At 44.1% G+C, this 12,615-nt stretch overlaps 1 protein-coding gene across 1 annotated transcript in view; it reads left to right on the forward strand.

Moving 5' to 3' along the window:
- Positions 1–7,074: 7,074 nt before the first annotated feature.
- The window catches only part of XPR1 (xenotropic and polytropic retrovirus receptor 1), a 103,606-nt gene continuing 98,065 nt past the window's right edge, over positions 7,075–12,615 (forward strand). The window contains exon 1 of the mRNA XM_008636114.2: positions 7,075–7,143. Within this exon, the coding sequence (XP_008634336.1) occupies positions 7,104–7,143 (40 nt within the window). The 5' untranslated portion in view covers positions 7,075–7,103. The remainder of the gene's footprint in view (positions 7,144–12,615) is intronic.

Here is a 12,615-nt window from a genome sequence, read left to right on the forward strand (position 1 = left end):
ACAGGGCACCAGACCCCCAACAACTGCCCTGAGCCCCCCAAAACAAGGCACCAAAGCCCCATCAACTCCCATTTTACGAGCATTTTTAAGTAAGGCTCTGCATCTCTCTGTTTAACACCCGAGTCGGGGCGTTTATGAGCACTGTTTACACCAAGTTCTGCTGCATTAATCGTGAATTATCTGCAGAATACAGCTTTCCAGGCTTTATCGCGCCAGCCAACAACTGCCCTGAGCCCCCCAAAACAAGGCACCAAAGCCCCATCAACTCCCATTTTACGAGCATTTTTAAGTAAGGCTCTGCATCTCTCTGTTTAACACCCGAGTCGGGGCGTTTATGAGCACTGTTTACACCAAGTTCTGCTGCATTAATCGTGAATTATCTGCAGAATACAGCTTTCCAGGCTTTATCGCGCCAGCCTGCTAAAGGTCACGCTGATTGCTTCGTTTCAGATTTATCACACCGGTGCTGGGCTTGGGTTTAACTGGACGGAGCTGGGGGTGGCTATTTGTAGTAAAAACATTTCCTATTTCAGCGTCAGCAGTAAAAAGTGGCAGGTGCCAGCGATGTCTTTTCCACAAGTAATAATTAAATCTAGACAACGGAAAGCTTGATTGTAGGGCAGCCGTGATCAGCAAAACTTCTTGACTGATTGACTCAGTTAAAGCCATGCAACCTTTGCTGTTGTTCGAAGGCCTGTATTTTCTCCCTGGGACTATAATCGCGATTCATTTATACTGTCCCTATTAATCTGTCTGCATTTGCACGGAAAACCACATTAATCTTAGCCTGCTTTGTTGTGATGTCGAGCTCGAAAAGTTTATATTTGCCCTTTTCACTCTTCCTTTGTTTTCCTTTACCTGACTGCAGAGGAATGGACGTTTAAATAGAAAACTGCAGTTGGATTTGGCTTTACAACAATATTGTGATCTCCTTGAATTATGTGGCGAGCTAGATGGCCGAATAATGCCATCGGTCTTTGAGGAGGAGGAAAATCATTGTCTTGATAAATTAAAGGACCGGTTTTGCTCTGCATCATGTCTCTGATGGGTTATCCCTGTGAGAGTTGTCTTCTGTTCCTGGAAACAGAAAACTTGGACACCTTCCTAAGAGCAGGGTTGGAGGGGACGGCAAGGGGGAAATAACAAGGGTGAAAGATCTGGCTGCATGCTGAGCAAACAGCTGTGCAGAGAGGGTAGGGAGACCCAGTGAACCACGACACCTTGATTTACGTGTGAAGAGCTCTGCTGCTCATCGGCCACTGTTGTCATTCTTGGAGGTTAATTTTCAGCTGTTTTAACTAAGGCAGTGTTATTGTGTCATTCTCCATTCCCCCATCCCAGTCTAAAATGTAGATTTCAGTAAAAACTTCCTTCAAGTTCTTACTCCTTCTAATCACAAGTAATCTCCTCCTTGGGTAGACAGCTTAATGTAGAGTGAAGGAAAACACAAACCTCACCCTCTCTTTCAGTAATAACTTTCCAACTCTTTGTTTGCCTTGTTGCAGCTGGCTGGATGTGAGTCAGCCGCCTGCTCATGCATATTGCAGCGATGGAATAGCCCGGCATTTATTATTCAGTAACTGGTGGTCGTGTGGGTGCAGTGCATAAAAGCCCAGCACTACCTCAGTTTACTTGTTGATTATACCTGAGGCAAAAAGCACCCAGCCCTCCTTTATCCAGAGAAATTCCCAGGCGTTGATTAGCGAATGCGAGGTTAAACGCTGCCTGTGTTACTTGTGTGCAATAGTGCCTGCCGAAGGTGTCACAGTAACATTTTAAGACGTTGTTGGTGTATTTAATAGCGTTACAATGTTTCTTCACCTCGCAGTTTACATCGTTTCCTTCTTAATTAAAGCAGTAACCACCCTTTCAGAGTGAGAGATGATCTTGGGCAGAGAGCTCTGAAAAGATTCTTCCCGTTTCCAGGATGTCACATTCCAGATCACAGAATCCTGGAATGGGCTGGGTGGGAAGAGATCTTAAAGCCCATCCAGTGCCACCCCTGCCATGGGCAGGGACACCTTCCACTGTCCCAGGCTGCTCCAAGCCCCAGTGTCCAGCCTGGCCTTGGACACTGCCAGGGATCCAGGGGCAGCCACAGCTGCTCTGGGCACCCTGTGCCAGGGCCTCCCCACCCTCAGGGAAGATTTTTTGCCTAATATCTGATTGAACCCTGCTCTCTTTCAGTTTGAAGCCATTCTCCATGAAAGGATTAAAAGATGGTGTGGAAATTTCTTTAAGTCATTCTGTATCATAAAGCTTCCATGCTCTCATCTTAGTTTTCTGCTCTGGCATTTGTAGTTATTTCCACTGGAGAGCAGGTGCAGTCATTCAGCCCTGGAGAGTGGCAGGACCCAGGTAACCTGTGAGGTCCTTGGATGAGATTTGGAGCGAGCGTGCCTGGGGGAGCTTTGCCAGCCAGACCAGGTGTAATCTGTTGGAGATAAGGCCAGAAAAAACAATGAGATTGTTGTGTTTTCAATACCTAAAAATGTAATTTCACTTTCAGGTGGTCTTTAACAATTGACAGTCCTCAAAACTTCTTACCGTTGATGTGATCTTTTCCTCCAAAAATAATCAGTTCAAGTATTTTAAGTGTGCTTACAGGAAGTATGGAAGTTACCCAGGCTTAGGGCTGGCAGTCAGCGTGAGAGCTTTAGGGAGAGAAAAATCCATTAATTTCCTTTAAACAGGCAAAAGTAAGATACATTTTGGTAGGTGTGACTTGGATTCTTGTTCTCTTTCAGCAGAAGTGCTGCAGTGACCATTGCTGTGCATCTGCTTTTTGAGAAGGATCACTTGGCTTACAGAAAAGAGGAAAAATGGCAATGAATGCTATTCTGTTTCGTTCAGCTTTTCCCAAAGACATTTACCGTGACTGAGTCAACGTTAATGTGGAGCTTTACACAAACCTTGATTGGCTTGGTTTGGCTTTCCATGCCAAATTTCCATTCTGAAGATTGCATTAAATAATGCGGATTGGATGTGTCACATTTACTAAGGAAAATCCATCCCCAACTGATGGTTCTGGAAATCTAAGCTAGTGCAAATGACCAGGAAGGCTTTATGAGAGGACTGGTGGCAGCAGCAGAATACCCAGTCCCAACATAAAGGGATGACTTTTCCTGTTGGAATACTGAGTGTCATTATCAGGCTTCTCTGTGTGAAGCCCACAGCAGAGGGGAGGCATCTGGCAGTGTGGAGCAGGCGGGGCAGTGACCCGTGGATGTGCCTCACCCTGGCAGCAGCAGTGAAAGGGTTTGCTCACCTTGTTTTAGGGGATCTGGTAGTGTATTTTCTTCTGTAAAGTGGGTCACATTTTCCTAGCCTGTTAAACTGTTGCTGTGATGTGCACTGCTTCAGTGCACTTTTTGCCTTAAAAGTTTTGGACCATCCATTTACCCTTCACTTCCTTTGGAAAAATATGAAAACAGGAAAAACATGAAAACAAACAGAATCCCAATGTTTTGTGCCAGACAACTGAATCCTCATTTCCACATAGTCAGTACTGAACAAATTCAGGTAACGCTTGCATGAATTTCAGCTGATGCTTCTTTTTTTTTGCTGAGAGTTTGCTCTGCTGCATATAATGTTCATTTTTGATGCAGTGAAATTGTGGGGTTGTTAGTCCTCTGTTGATCCACAAACTCTCCTGGTTTCCTTTGCTCTTGTGTCCCTCTCTGGATTGCTTTCAGGAGGAGAGCGTTGCTCTGCTTGCTCAGACTTCTAAATGCAAGTGTGTGTCTGCGTGTCCAGCTGATGGAACTGTACAACTCAGTTGCCCAGTTGCCAGAGGGCTGTTTGGTTGCAGTTAATCTGGCCTGAATTTGTTTATCTGCAGAAGTCTGATGGTATTTTTATAGGAAATGTGCATAATACCTTTGAAATCACAGCAGCTGGGGCAGGAGGAGGAGCAGAACAGTTATTACAGGTGCAAAGTTCATGGGAGAGATGGGTAAAGGTGTGAGCAGGTGACCTCCCTTCCCTCCGAGGGAGACCCCAGGTTTTAAGTCCATTTTTGAGAAGAGAAACAGGTTGCTGAGTTTTAGGCATCATTTCTCCCAGACACCACCTGCAGCAGGAAGTAAGTGTGGGGAGAGGAAACTGATAGCTGAGGTTGCCTGCTTGCCTTCAGAGTCTCTCTTGCAGAAACCGTCTTTCAGTTTTTGGGAGGTGGCCAATTCTGCTCGTCAAACCCAGCTTCATGATAGGCAGTTCACACCCAGGCTTGCCACCTCCTGACACAAATCTGTTGTGCTATTTCGCTGTTTGTCCTTCGGGCTGTTAGCGGACGAGCTTAGAGGAGCATAAGTGGTTTGAAAGACTCCTTTAAGACAGCAGGGTTTTTTGAGTTTTAAGGTTTTTGTCCTTGATTTTGTTCACTGTTAAGGTTTGATGGTTGTATTTTCAAGTGTTTTCTTTTTGCCTTTTTTTTGTTCTCTCGTATGTATTTACACAAGTTTGCTGTGGGTGCAAGGTGTAGCGCTGGCACAGTCTAAAGCAAGGCAATAACCCGTTTTGTCTAGTTTGAGGGCAGAACGAGTAATTCTTGAGTGTTTCACATTGACAGTGACGGATAACTTTTGTAAACGATCAGTTCTACAATTCTGTAATCTAGAGGACTAAATAGTTTAGGTGTGAAGGAGCACTGAGTCTTTCAGGTTATTGGTTTACTTATATGGGTCAGGAAAGCAGTAACAAAATCTGCTGCCCTGCAGCTGCCAGATTGTACTATGTCAGCCTGCACGGGGAGAGGTCTGTGGGACGACTGACACCTTCAGCTTTCAAGATTGTTTAGTGCAGGACTGTCAATGTTGTCCTTTTAAATTTGTTTCTGAAAAAATGACTGATAAAACCAGAGGTAGGAATTACACCCGGTTTACCTCTGGGTGGGTTGAGAGATGAGTTATTACTACAGTGACTTGCAATGTCCTGTCTCTTCTGGTTTGTGTATCCTGTGTCATGTGGTTGTGGTTCATGGAAAAAGTTACAGGTAGGTGAGGATGACGAGTGGGATGGAAAAGGAGGGAGACTTTGTGACCACTTGGTGTGCAGAGGCAGATCATGTGCTGCTGACCAGTGAGTCACGGGGGGAAGGAGTGAAGTGGCCAGTGTTCCTGAGGAATTTTAGGAAAGCACCAAGGGTAGGGGAGAGCTGTGCCGCTGGAATGAGGATCATTCAGCAGTGGCTCAGCTGGGAAAACAATTATGCAAGTGACCTTTGTTGAGACCTCTGTGGACTCAGGAGCCAGACCTTTGAGAGATGCCAGAGCTGCCCGTGTAAGCAGCCACCTTGGCTATTGTGTGATAAACAGACTTGTCCTTTAGACCTCGTATTTACCTAACAGGACTGTAACCACCGGGTTACAACAGCGCTCAGGTCCCAGCTGCTGAGCTGGTGGTTTTTACCTCGAGGGTGTTGGGGGATTTGCCATTTAGGCTGGGAGGTTTTGTCCTGGACACTGTGACACACACCTCTGCTGCTGCTATTTTTCAAGATTGTAGAAGTATGGGATATGTTGGGAATCAGGCAGAATAGATAGGAACTAAGAAGACCTGAATGACTTTTTTGTGTTAGATTTCTGTGGGCTCAAAAGTGAGGGAATGTTTTTTTTTTCAGTGGTAGAGGGTGCTCACGTTCAGTATGGACATTAAGATGTGAGGTGTGTGTAAGCAAATCACTTTGCAGTAGGAATGGGTCCTTCCTGGTGGCTTCTAGTTCCAAACTTATGGTTCAGGTTATTCATAGAATCCTGGAATGTTTTGGGTTGGAAGGGACCTTAAAAGACCATCTTGTTCCAACTCCCTGCCATGGGCAGGGACACCTTCCGCTATCCCAGGTTGCTCCAAGCCCCATCTGACCTGGCCTTGGACACTTCCAGGGATGGGGCAACCACAGCTTCACTGGACAACCTGTGCCAGGGCCTCACCACCCTCCCAGTAAAGATTTTTTTCCTAATATCTACTTTAAAACTGCCCTCTGTCAGTTTGAATCCATTCCCCTTGTCCTGCCACTCCATCCCTTGTCCCAAGTCCCTCTCCAGCTCTCCTGGAGCCCCTTTAGGCCCTGGAAGAGGCTCTGAGGTCTCTCTGGAACCTTCTCTCCTCCAGGCTGAACACCCCCAGCTCTCTCAGGCTGTCTCTAAGCAGAAGTGCTCCGAGCCTCTGATCATCATTGTGACCCTCCCCTGACCTCACCTCATTCCTTCGGTCACTGATCTGAATTCAGTTTATGTGATGTGAGCGAGCAAATCTTTAATCTATGCCTGGAGTAACACCAGCACCTTAACAACTGCCTGGAAAGAGGCCTTCCAGAGAGGAACTGCGAGTGATGAGGCTCGTGATGTGGTGCCTCCCTCGTGGCTCTGGTGAAGGAGGGGTGACTGCCAGGGGTGCTCTGTGTGTATCTGTAGGAGCCCCTCGCCTCCTGGACCTGCTGCTGCTGTGCTCCTCTCTTGTGGGTGAGTGGCTGCTCTGTGCTATCCGGGAGAGAGAGGCTCATGGTGCCTCCAGGACCTGAAACCTGGTTAATGACTCTGGCTGGTGTTAATGTTGCACTTCAGTTCCCATCTCTAGAGCAGGTTGTCACCCTTGGTTCCCTAATCTCCTTCATCGTGTTGTCTTCATCTTTTAGGATGTATGTGTATTTTTGTACTCCTATATAACAGTGATGAGAAATCCCTGAGGCTGCTTTTCCTCTGTTTGCCTTGACAAACTCCTTTGTGTCACGCAACACTTCAGGTTTTGTTGTTATTTCTTTATTTTTTTTAATGTAAAGCCTTTAGCATCCTACCAACTGGGAAACATTTTTCCAAAGGAAGATGTTGAAATGTACAGTTGGAATAAATTTTATAGATTAGAAAGATAACAGGCTTTAGACAAAGCAGTCAGTAAACATGAACCTGTTTTACTTGTGAGCAGAAATACGTGTGATAGCCTTGACATCACGTACCGTAGCTTTCTGTGCCCGTCTGCAGGATAAAAGGGCTTTAATTGCTTTTGTTTTCTAACAGGCATATCAAAACAGTGTAATTTTTTTTCCTCTCTTTTAATACTAACGGTGTTCCTTGTTCTCTGCCTCTCCCTTGCAGGCTTTGAAAGAGATGCTATATGCGGCTGTGGACCAGGCCCCTTCTATAGAAGGTAAGCAAATTGTAACCCACACTTGTGTTTTTCTTGGCTCTGGGCGCTGGACGCGTAGTCCCGCTACTTTTCTGTCCTCAGTCCTCCTAAACTGGTAAACTTAATATCCTGATGGGCAAATGCCTGTCCTTTCACAGCCTGCATGCTATTTTTGATTGTTAGGACTCTTTGTCCTCTTTCGTTGGGACAATAAATGTCTTTGTATAGTTTGAGACAGCAACAGCTGGATTCCTCTTGCTTATAAGGTCATTCAGTGGTGGAAGTGCTTTCTTCATTGTTTGAGAATAGACCTTTGTTTTCCTGTGAGAGCCAGCCACTCTGGGAGACAGCTGTGCTGGAGAGACACTGGTTCCCGGTTTGTTACTGGTGATGTGAGCTGGAAGAGTCTCATCCTTTTGTTCTGTGTCCTCCTTGAATGCTGTGCTGCCTCTTCTATGCAGACATGAGTATATCTTCTTGTTTGCACGTGTATATCTTCTTGTTTGCACTGTTTATTGCCTCTGACTGCTCTAGAGTATTCTAGTAAGGTGTTTGGTTTTAAGCTCGCTGCGTTTTGAATAGTTTGTTTAATTAAATGATGATCTGTGCAACATATCATAAAGGAGCATTTTACTTTCTGTATCTTTCTTCCTTTTGCTGTCTTTGAAGTACTGAAGAGTTTTTGCCTCTGTGTTGCTTCACTCCTTACTTTCTTGTCCTTCATGTGGATTTCCAACTGATTTATAACCTCCTTACCTTTATTATTTTCACTTTGATTGCAGAGTTAATTTTACTAATTTCTGGACATGGCTCCAGGCTTCTCTCATATTTATAGAGCAGGAGAACAAGTGCTGCTCCTGGTGCAGTCAGTTGTCTAACATCAGTAAGGCTGGTCACTCTTTGTGTTAGGTCATTGATTACTTTCCTTTTGTTGATTAGAAATGGGAAATGAGGTGTGATGTAGTTAATATAATGTGGTCTTTTTTTAAAATTTAACTCCACCTGCTCTTTGATTGAGGTTTTAAAACCAGAGCTGCAATAATTAATAGGTTAAGAGAGTGTGTGTGGGATGGGGCAGTCTGTCCTTAAACTTTTCAGAGGTGCATTCCAAGCTGAAAACTTTGTGGAAGCAATGCTCAGGTAGGTGTAATTTTTAGGTTTAACCTGACACTTCGTAGCTCATTCTACTCATCCTGCTAATTCTGTTAAATGAATCACACTTTTCTCTGAAGTGCAGGTCCTAGAACTAGGTTTCTAAAGGTTATGGTCCCAGAATCCAAAATCTGTGGGTTATCTTTGGAAAACTCAACGTGCACTGGCAAAGAGGAAAGTCTTGCTTTTATTATTTTGAGTAGCAAAATTGCATGAAACCCACCCACAAACTTTTCTCCCCAACAGCATAAGACTAAGAGCAACTGAAGTTTTCTGTGCAGGCCAAACTGACTATATTAACTTTTGAAGACAACCTACCAATTTTATTGAAAACCCAGCCTCATTTTTATGGGAGACTGGAGCAATTATAAGACTTTTTTTCCCCCCCCTCTTCTGTCCATTGGTTTATTATTGACAATGTGAGCAAATGGTGTCTGTGCTAATGAAACTTTGTAGGCTGATGTCGGAATGTGAGTTACTGGGCTTGGCCAGGGATATCTAGGATTTCAAGGTGTGCTTGAGTTCCTAGTTGTAAAGTGTTATAGTTCAGCATTTTGATTTCTTTATTTTCAATGCCTGCGTTACAGTGGTGTTCTGTAATGTGCTGTAGTGTTTGTGTGTAAACGTATTTGGCAAAGCAAGAAGAGGTGAAGAATAAAATAGTATTATATTTATGTTCTTTTAAGCACTGTAAGGATTTTAACTTGTGCTTCTGCCTCCTTTGATGCTTTAAAAACCTCAACAAAAGGAAAGCAATGACTTAAGACAGTTTCCATCAGTAGAACAATGTTCCGTTCATTTTTGGAGAGGTTGGGTCTTTGTACTGTAGAGAATATAATCCAAACTGTTTTGAACCACTCCTATTTAAGTCTGTCTGCCTGACCCGCCCTTAAGTGGAGAGCAGTTACACTAATTCCTTCACCTTTTGTGCTGGAAATGGATCAAGACCATTTCTCAGTCCCTGTTGCTTACATCCTCCTCCTTTTTGAGCCCTTCTGCCTTTGTTCATAGAAGCTTTAGGCCAGGTTTAGTGCATGACTGCACACAAACTGTGCCCAAAACACTGCTCTAGTCCCTATCAGAGGAGATGGAGTAAGCTCCTTGCATTTTGGGAGGGAATGTAGCTGCTGTTGTCAGGGGCTGGCTGTTGGCCTGCATGTTTCCAGTTTAATATGGATTTTGCAATGGATACTTCTGTGTTATTTTGAGCTTAGCACAGAAACTCCAGGGCTGTGCTACTGAAACCCAGCCTCCCAGTACGAGCCTAATGTAATTTCATTTTAGACTGGTCTAACTAAAATCCATTTGCTAATTGATCTAGTTGATCACAGACATGCTGCAAAGCTGCAGAGTTGGCTTTGATTTACCTTGCATGAATTGTAAGCTAATCTTTGGATAATATATTGGATTGTGAAGACAAGGGAGTTTTGTACAGCAAAGCTGCGACTGTTCTGGTTCTTATTCTGCTCAGCTGGATGTGTAATCTGGCATTTGTGAATGAATTTCTTAGATTTCTGCTGCAGGCTGCTTACCATGTCAGTCAATAAAATTTATGTATCGATAGAAATGCTTCCTACTGCTTAGTAGAATGCTGAAAGCACTTTGGAAAGTCTTTAAAACAATGAAAAAAACCTGCTACCCAACCAAGGCTTGCTGTAAATAGTAGGCAAGGCAGGTAATAGGTGAACCATCCATCATGAGTAACTTCCTTTGGGTTTGTATTTAGGCATTTTCTGTTTGTGGATGGGTAAACAAACCTAACTTCAGAATGACTCTTAGGTTCTGCAAGAGATAGTTCCTTGTGCTACTTGAGTGGACAAAGTGCTGCTGGGAAGGGGATCTTGGCTCTAAATTGTGCAATATATTCTGTGGTTATGTGGTGACCCTTCTCACTGTGCTGCATTGAATCACACCTGTGTCTATCTGCTTTTTCCTATTTTCGGGTAATAAACAGACTGTGATTTTAACAAAAACCTTGTCGATGTGGATAAGCAAAACCTATCAAGGCTGTATGGTAGGAGGAGGTTGTTTATAGCTGTCCCCTCACGCAGTTGCAGGGTGCTGTGGCTCCCTGTGTTTCATGAGAGTTATTCCAGACCATAGCATGTCTTTTTTGGCAGTTCCTAGCTGTACACATGGATTTCTTTAATCTGTTCAAAGACACTTTTTTTTTTTTTCATCCATCTGTCTCCTTTGTAATGATAGTTTTTATATGCCAGTGTTATTCCTCCAGATACTTCTCATCTTTTTACAAGGCACTCCCCTGATGACACCTGCACCATCCTTCCGCCTGAGCAACATCTGGACTAAATTAGTGTTCAGTCTGTTAATTCAATCCCGTGCACATCACTGGAAAAGGTATCAAGTGGTGCTGGATTCCCAGCTGTACGATGAGACTTGCTTGGCTTTCTGGAGAGTTCCTTGGAGCACGTTTGCTTTGTTAGCTGTTTGTTGCGTTCTGCTCACTGTTACCGGAGCAGTCGGGGTGAGTGGATGCTGCTCCCATGATATCACTCACAGCTCCTGGGTCCCCGTGGCACAGCAGGAAGGCCTGAATGCAGTGTGCCAGGTCAGGCACCCTTTCCTGACCCTAAAATACCTTTGGCAAGAATCTGTGATGATTTAGAGGTGAAACCCGAGTGTAGCTCTGTTTTCCTCTGAGGCAGAATGTGCAGTCCTGCAAAAGCATGAAATTCTGACCTCACTCGCTGGGTCCATGCTGGTTTTGGGTTGTTGTTGTGTTTTTGGTTTTTTTTGGTTTTTTTTGATTCCTTGTCCTCCCACTCCTTTCTGTCCTATTTGTCACCTAAGTGAAACAGGTTACTGGACCACTCTTGCTCGGAGTGCTCCCGATTATTCCGCTTGGTGAGCAGCTGTGTCGGCATCTCCCTGAGCTCCTCATGGTGCCTCTCTTCTCGGCTGCAGCGGGCACGGAAGTGCAGCTGTAAATTATTCATCCTGATTATCTGCTCGAATGGACAGGGGCCACTCTAAATATTATTTCCTAGAATACCTGCCTTTCAGATATTTAAATTTAACCTCCCTTTAATACTCGTGTAAGCAGATATCATTGTTGTAATATCAGATGGTACAAGAGCGTCCCGTTGTATCCTCTTATTATGGAGATTACTTAACCCCAATCCTGAATTCCAGTGGCACCTTTCAAACAAGGATCACACTGGTTCTGTGGGGTGGAATGGTGTAACGGGGTAGGAGTGGGGAATATGGGTGCTCTAGGGTAGAATTCAAACCCAAAAGTAAGAGGTGGCCTTAAAGTAACATTGATTGGTAGGGGAAAAGCTTTAGTGGTGATGGAGATCCTCTGCTGGTGCCTGTAATCTTTGTGGCCACCTGTTTACTCATGATGGATTAGGAAAGCAAGAGGTGCAAGTTTGGGACATTCTGAGAGTGCCAGCACTGGCAATGTGTCCCATGTTATTCCACCCTTGTTTCTGCTTTCATTAGTAAAGCACTTGCCCTGTTAACTGACAGCTACAAATCTTTAGTTTGGATTTATTTGTGTTACTGAATAAACAAAACAATATTCTTTAGGGGGATAAATAATCTTGGTGAATAAGTAGGGTGTGGGACATCACATTCTGTTTCTTTCCAAAGGAAGTTACGAGCCTGACAGTTTTTGTTAAATGCAGACATGCTTTGAAGGGTTGATCAAAGGCTTTTGATTTGTCTGTGTATATGCAGATGTCTTCTTTTTATTTCAAAATAAACATTTATTTCCAATTGCACAAGATTACTTTGTAGCAGGTTGAGGTTTTGTTTACATGGGAATGCTTAAGGCTTAAAAGAGCCTTCAACAGAAGTGCTGCACATCAGAAGCAGCCACGAAGAGATTAATGCTTTGTCTTTATTTCACTGTGTTGTCACACACCCATGAGGACACCCCAGATGCAGGTCCTTGATTCTGTGTAGGCTGTAATTCAGTCTGGAGGCCTCTGTATTTATAATTAGTATGTAAACTAACAAAAAAATGAATATAATCCCGTGACAGTCCTCTTCTCAGTTGGAGACCTGATGCCAGGTATTGGATTAGCTGTAGAAAAATAGGTTATTGGGCTTGTGGAAAACGTTAGCTCCCAGAGTGTGCAAACGGTGGACAGGAGGAGAACTTGGCTGCGTACCAGCATTTAGAGAAGGAGATGATGTCTGGTTCCTCTTCCCTGGAGCAATAAAATTTGAAAGGTAAACAGTGCATATGGTTGGAGTAGGGTCCAGAGAGAACAGCTGGATGCTCACTAAAATATTTGGAGCACAGATGCCTGTGTGAAAATGTGGAGTACCGTGTGTTCATGTAAAACACACTTTGCTGTCAGAAGCGGTTCA

The sequence above is a fragment of the Corvus brachyrhynchos genome, unplaced genomic scaffold (genome assembly GCF_000691975.1).
Source record: "Corvus brachyrhynchos isolate BGI_N302 unplaced genomic scaffold, ASM69197v1 scaffold466, whole genome shotgun sequence".
Lineage (NCBI taxonomy): Eukaryota > Metazoa > Chordata > Aves > Passeriformes > Corvidae > Corvus > Corvus brachyrhynchos.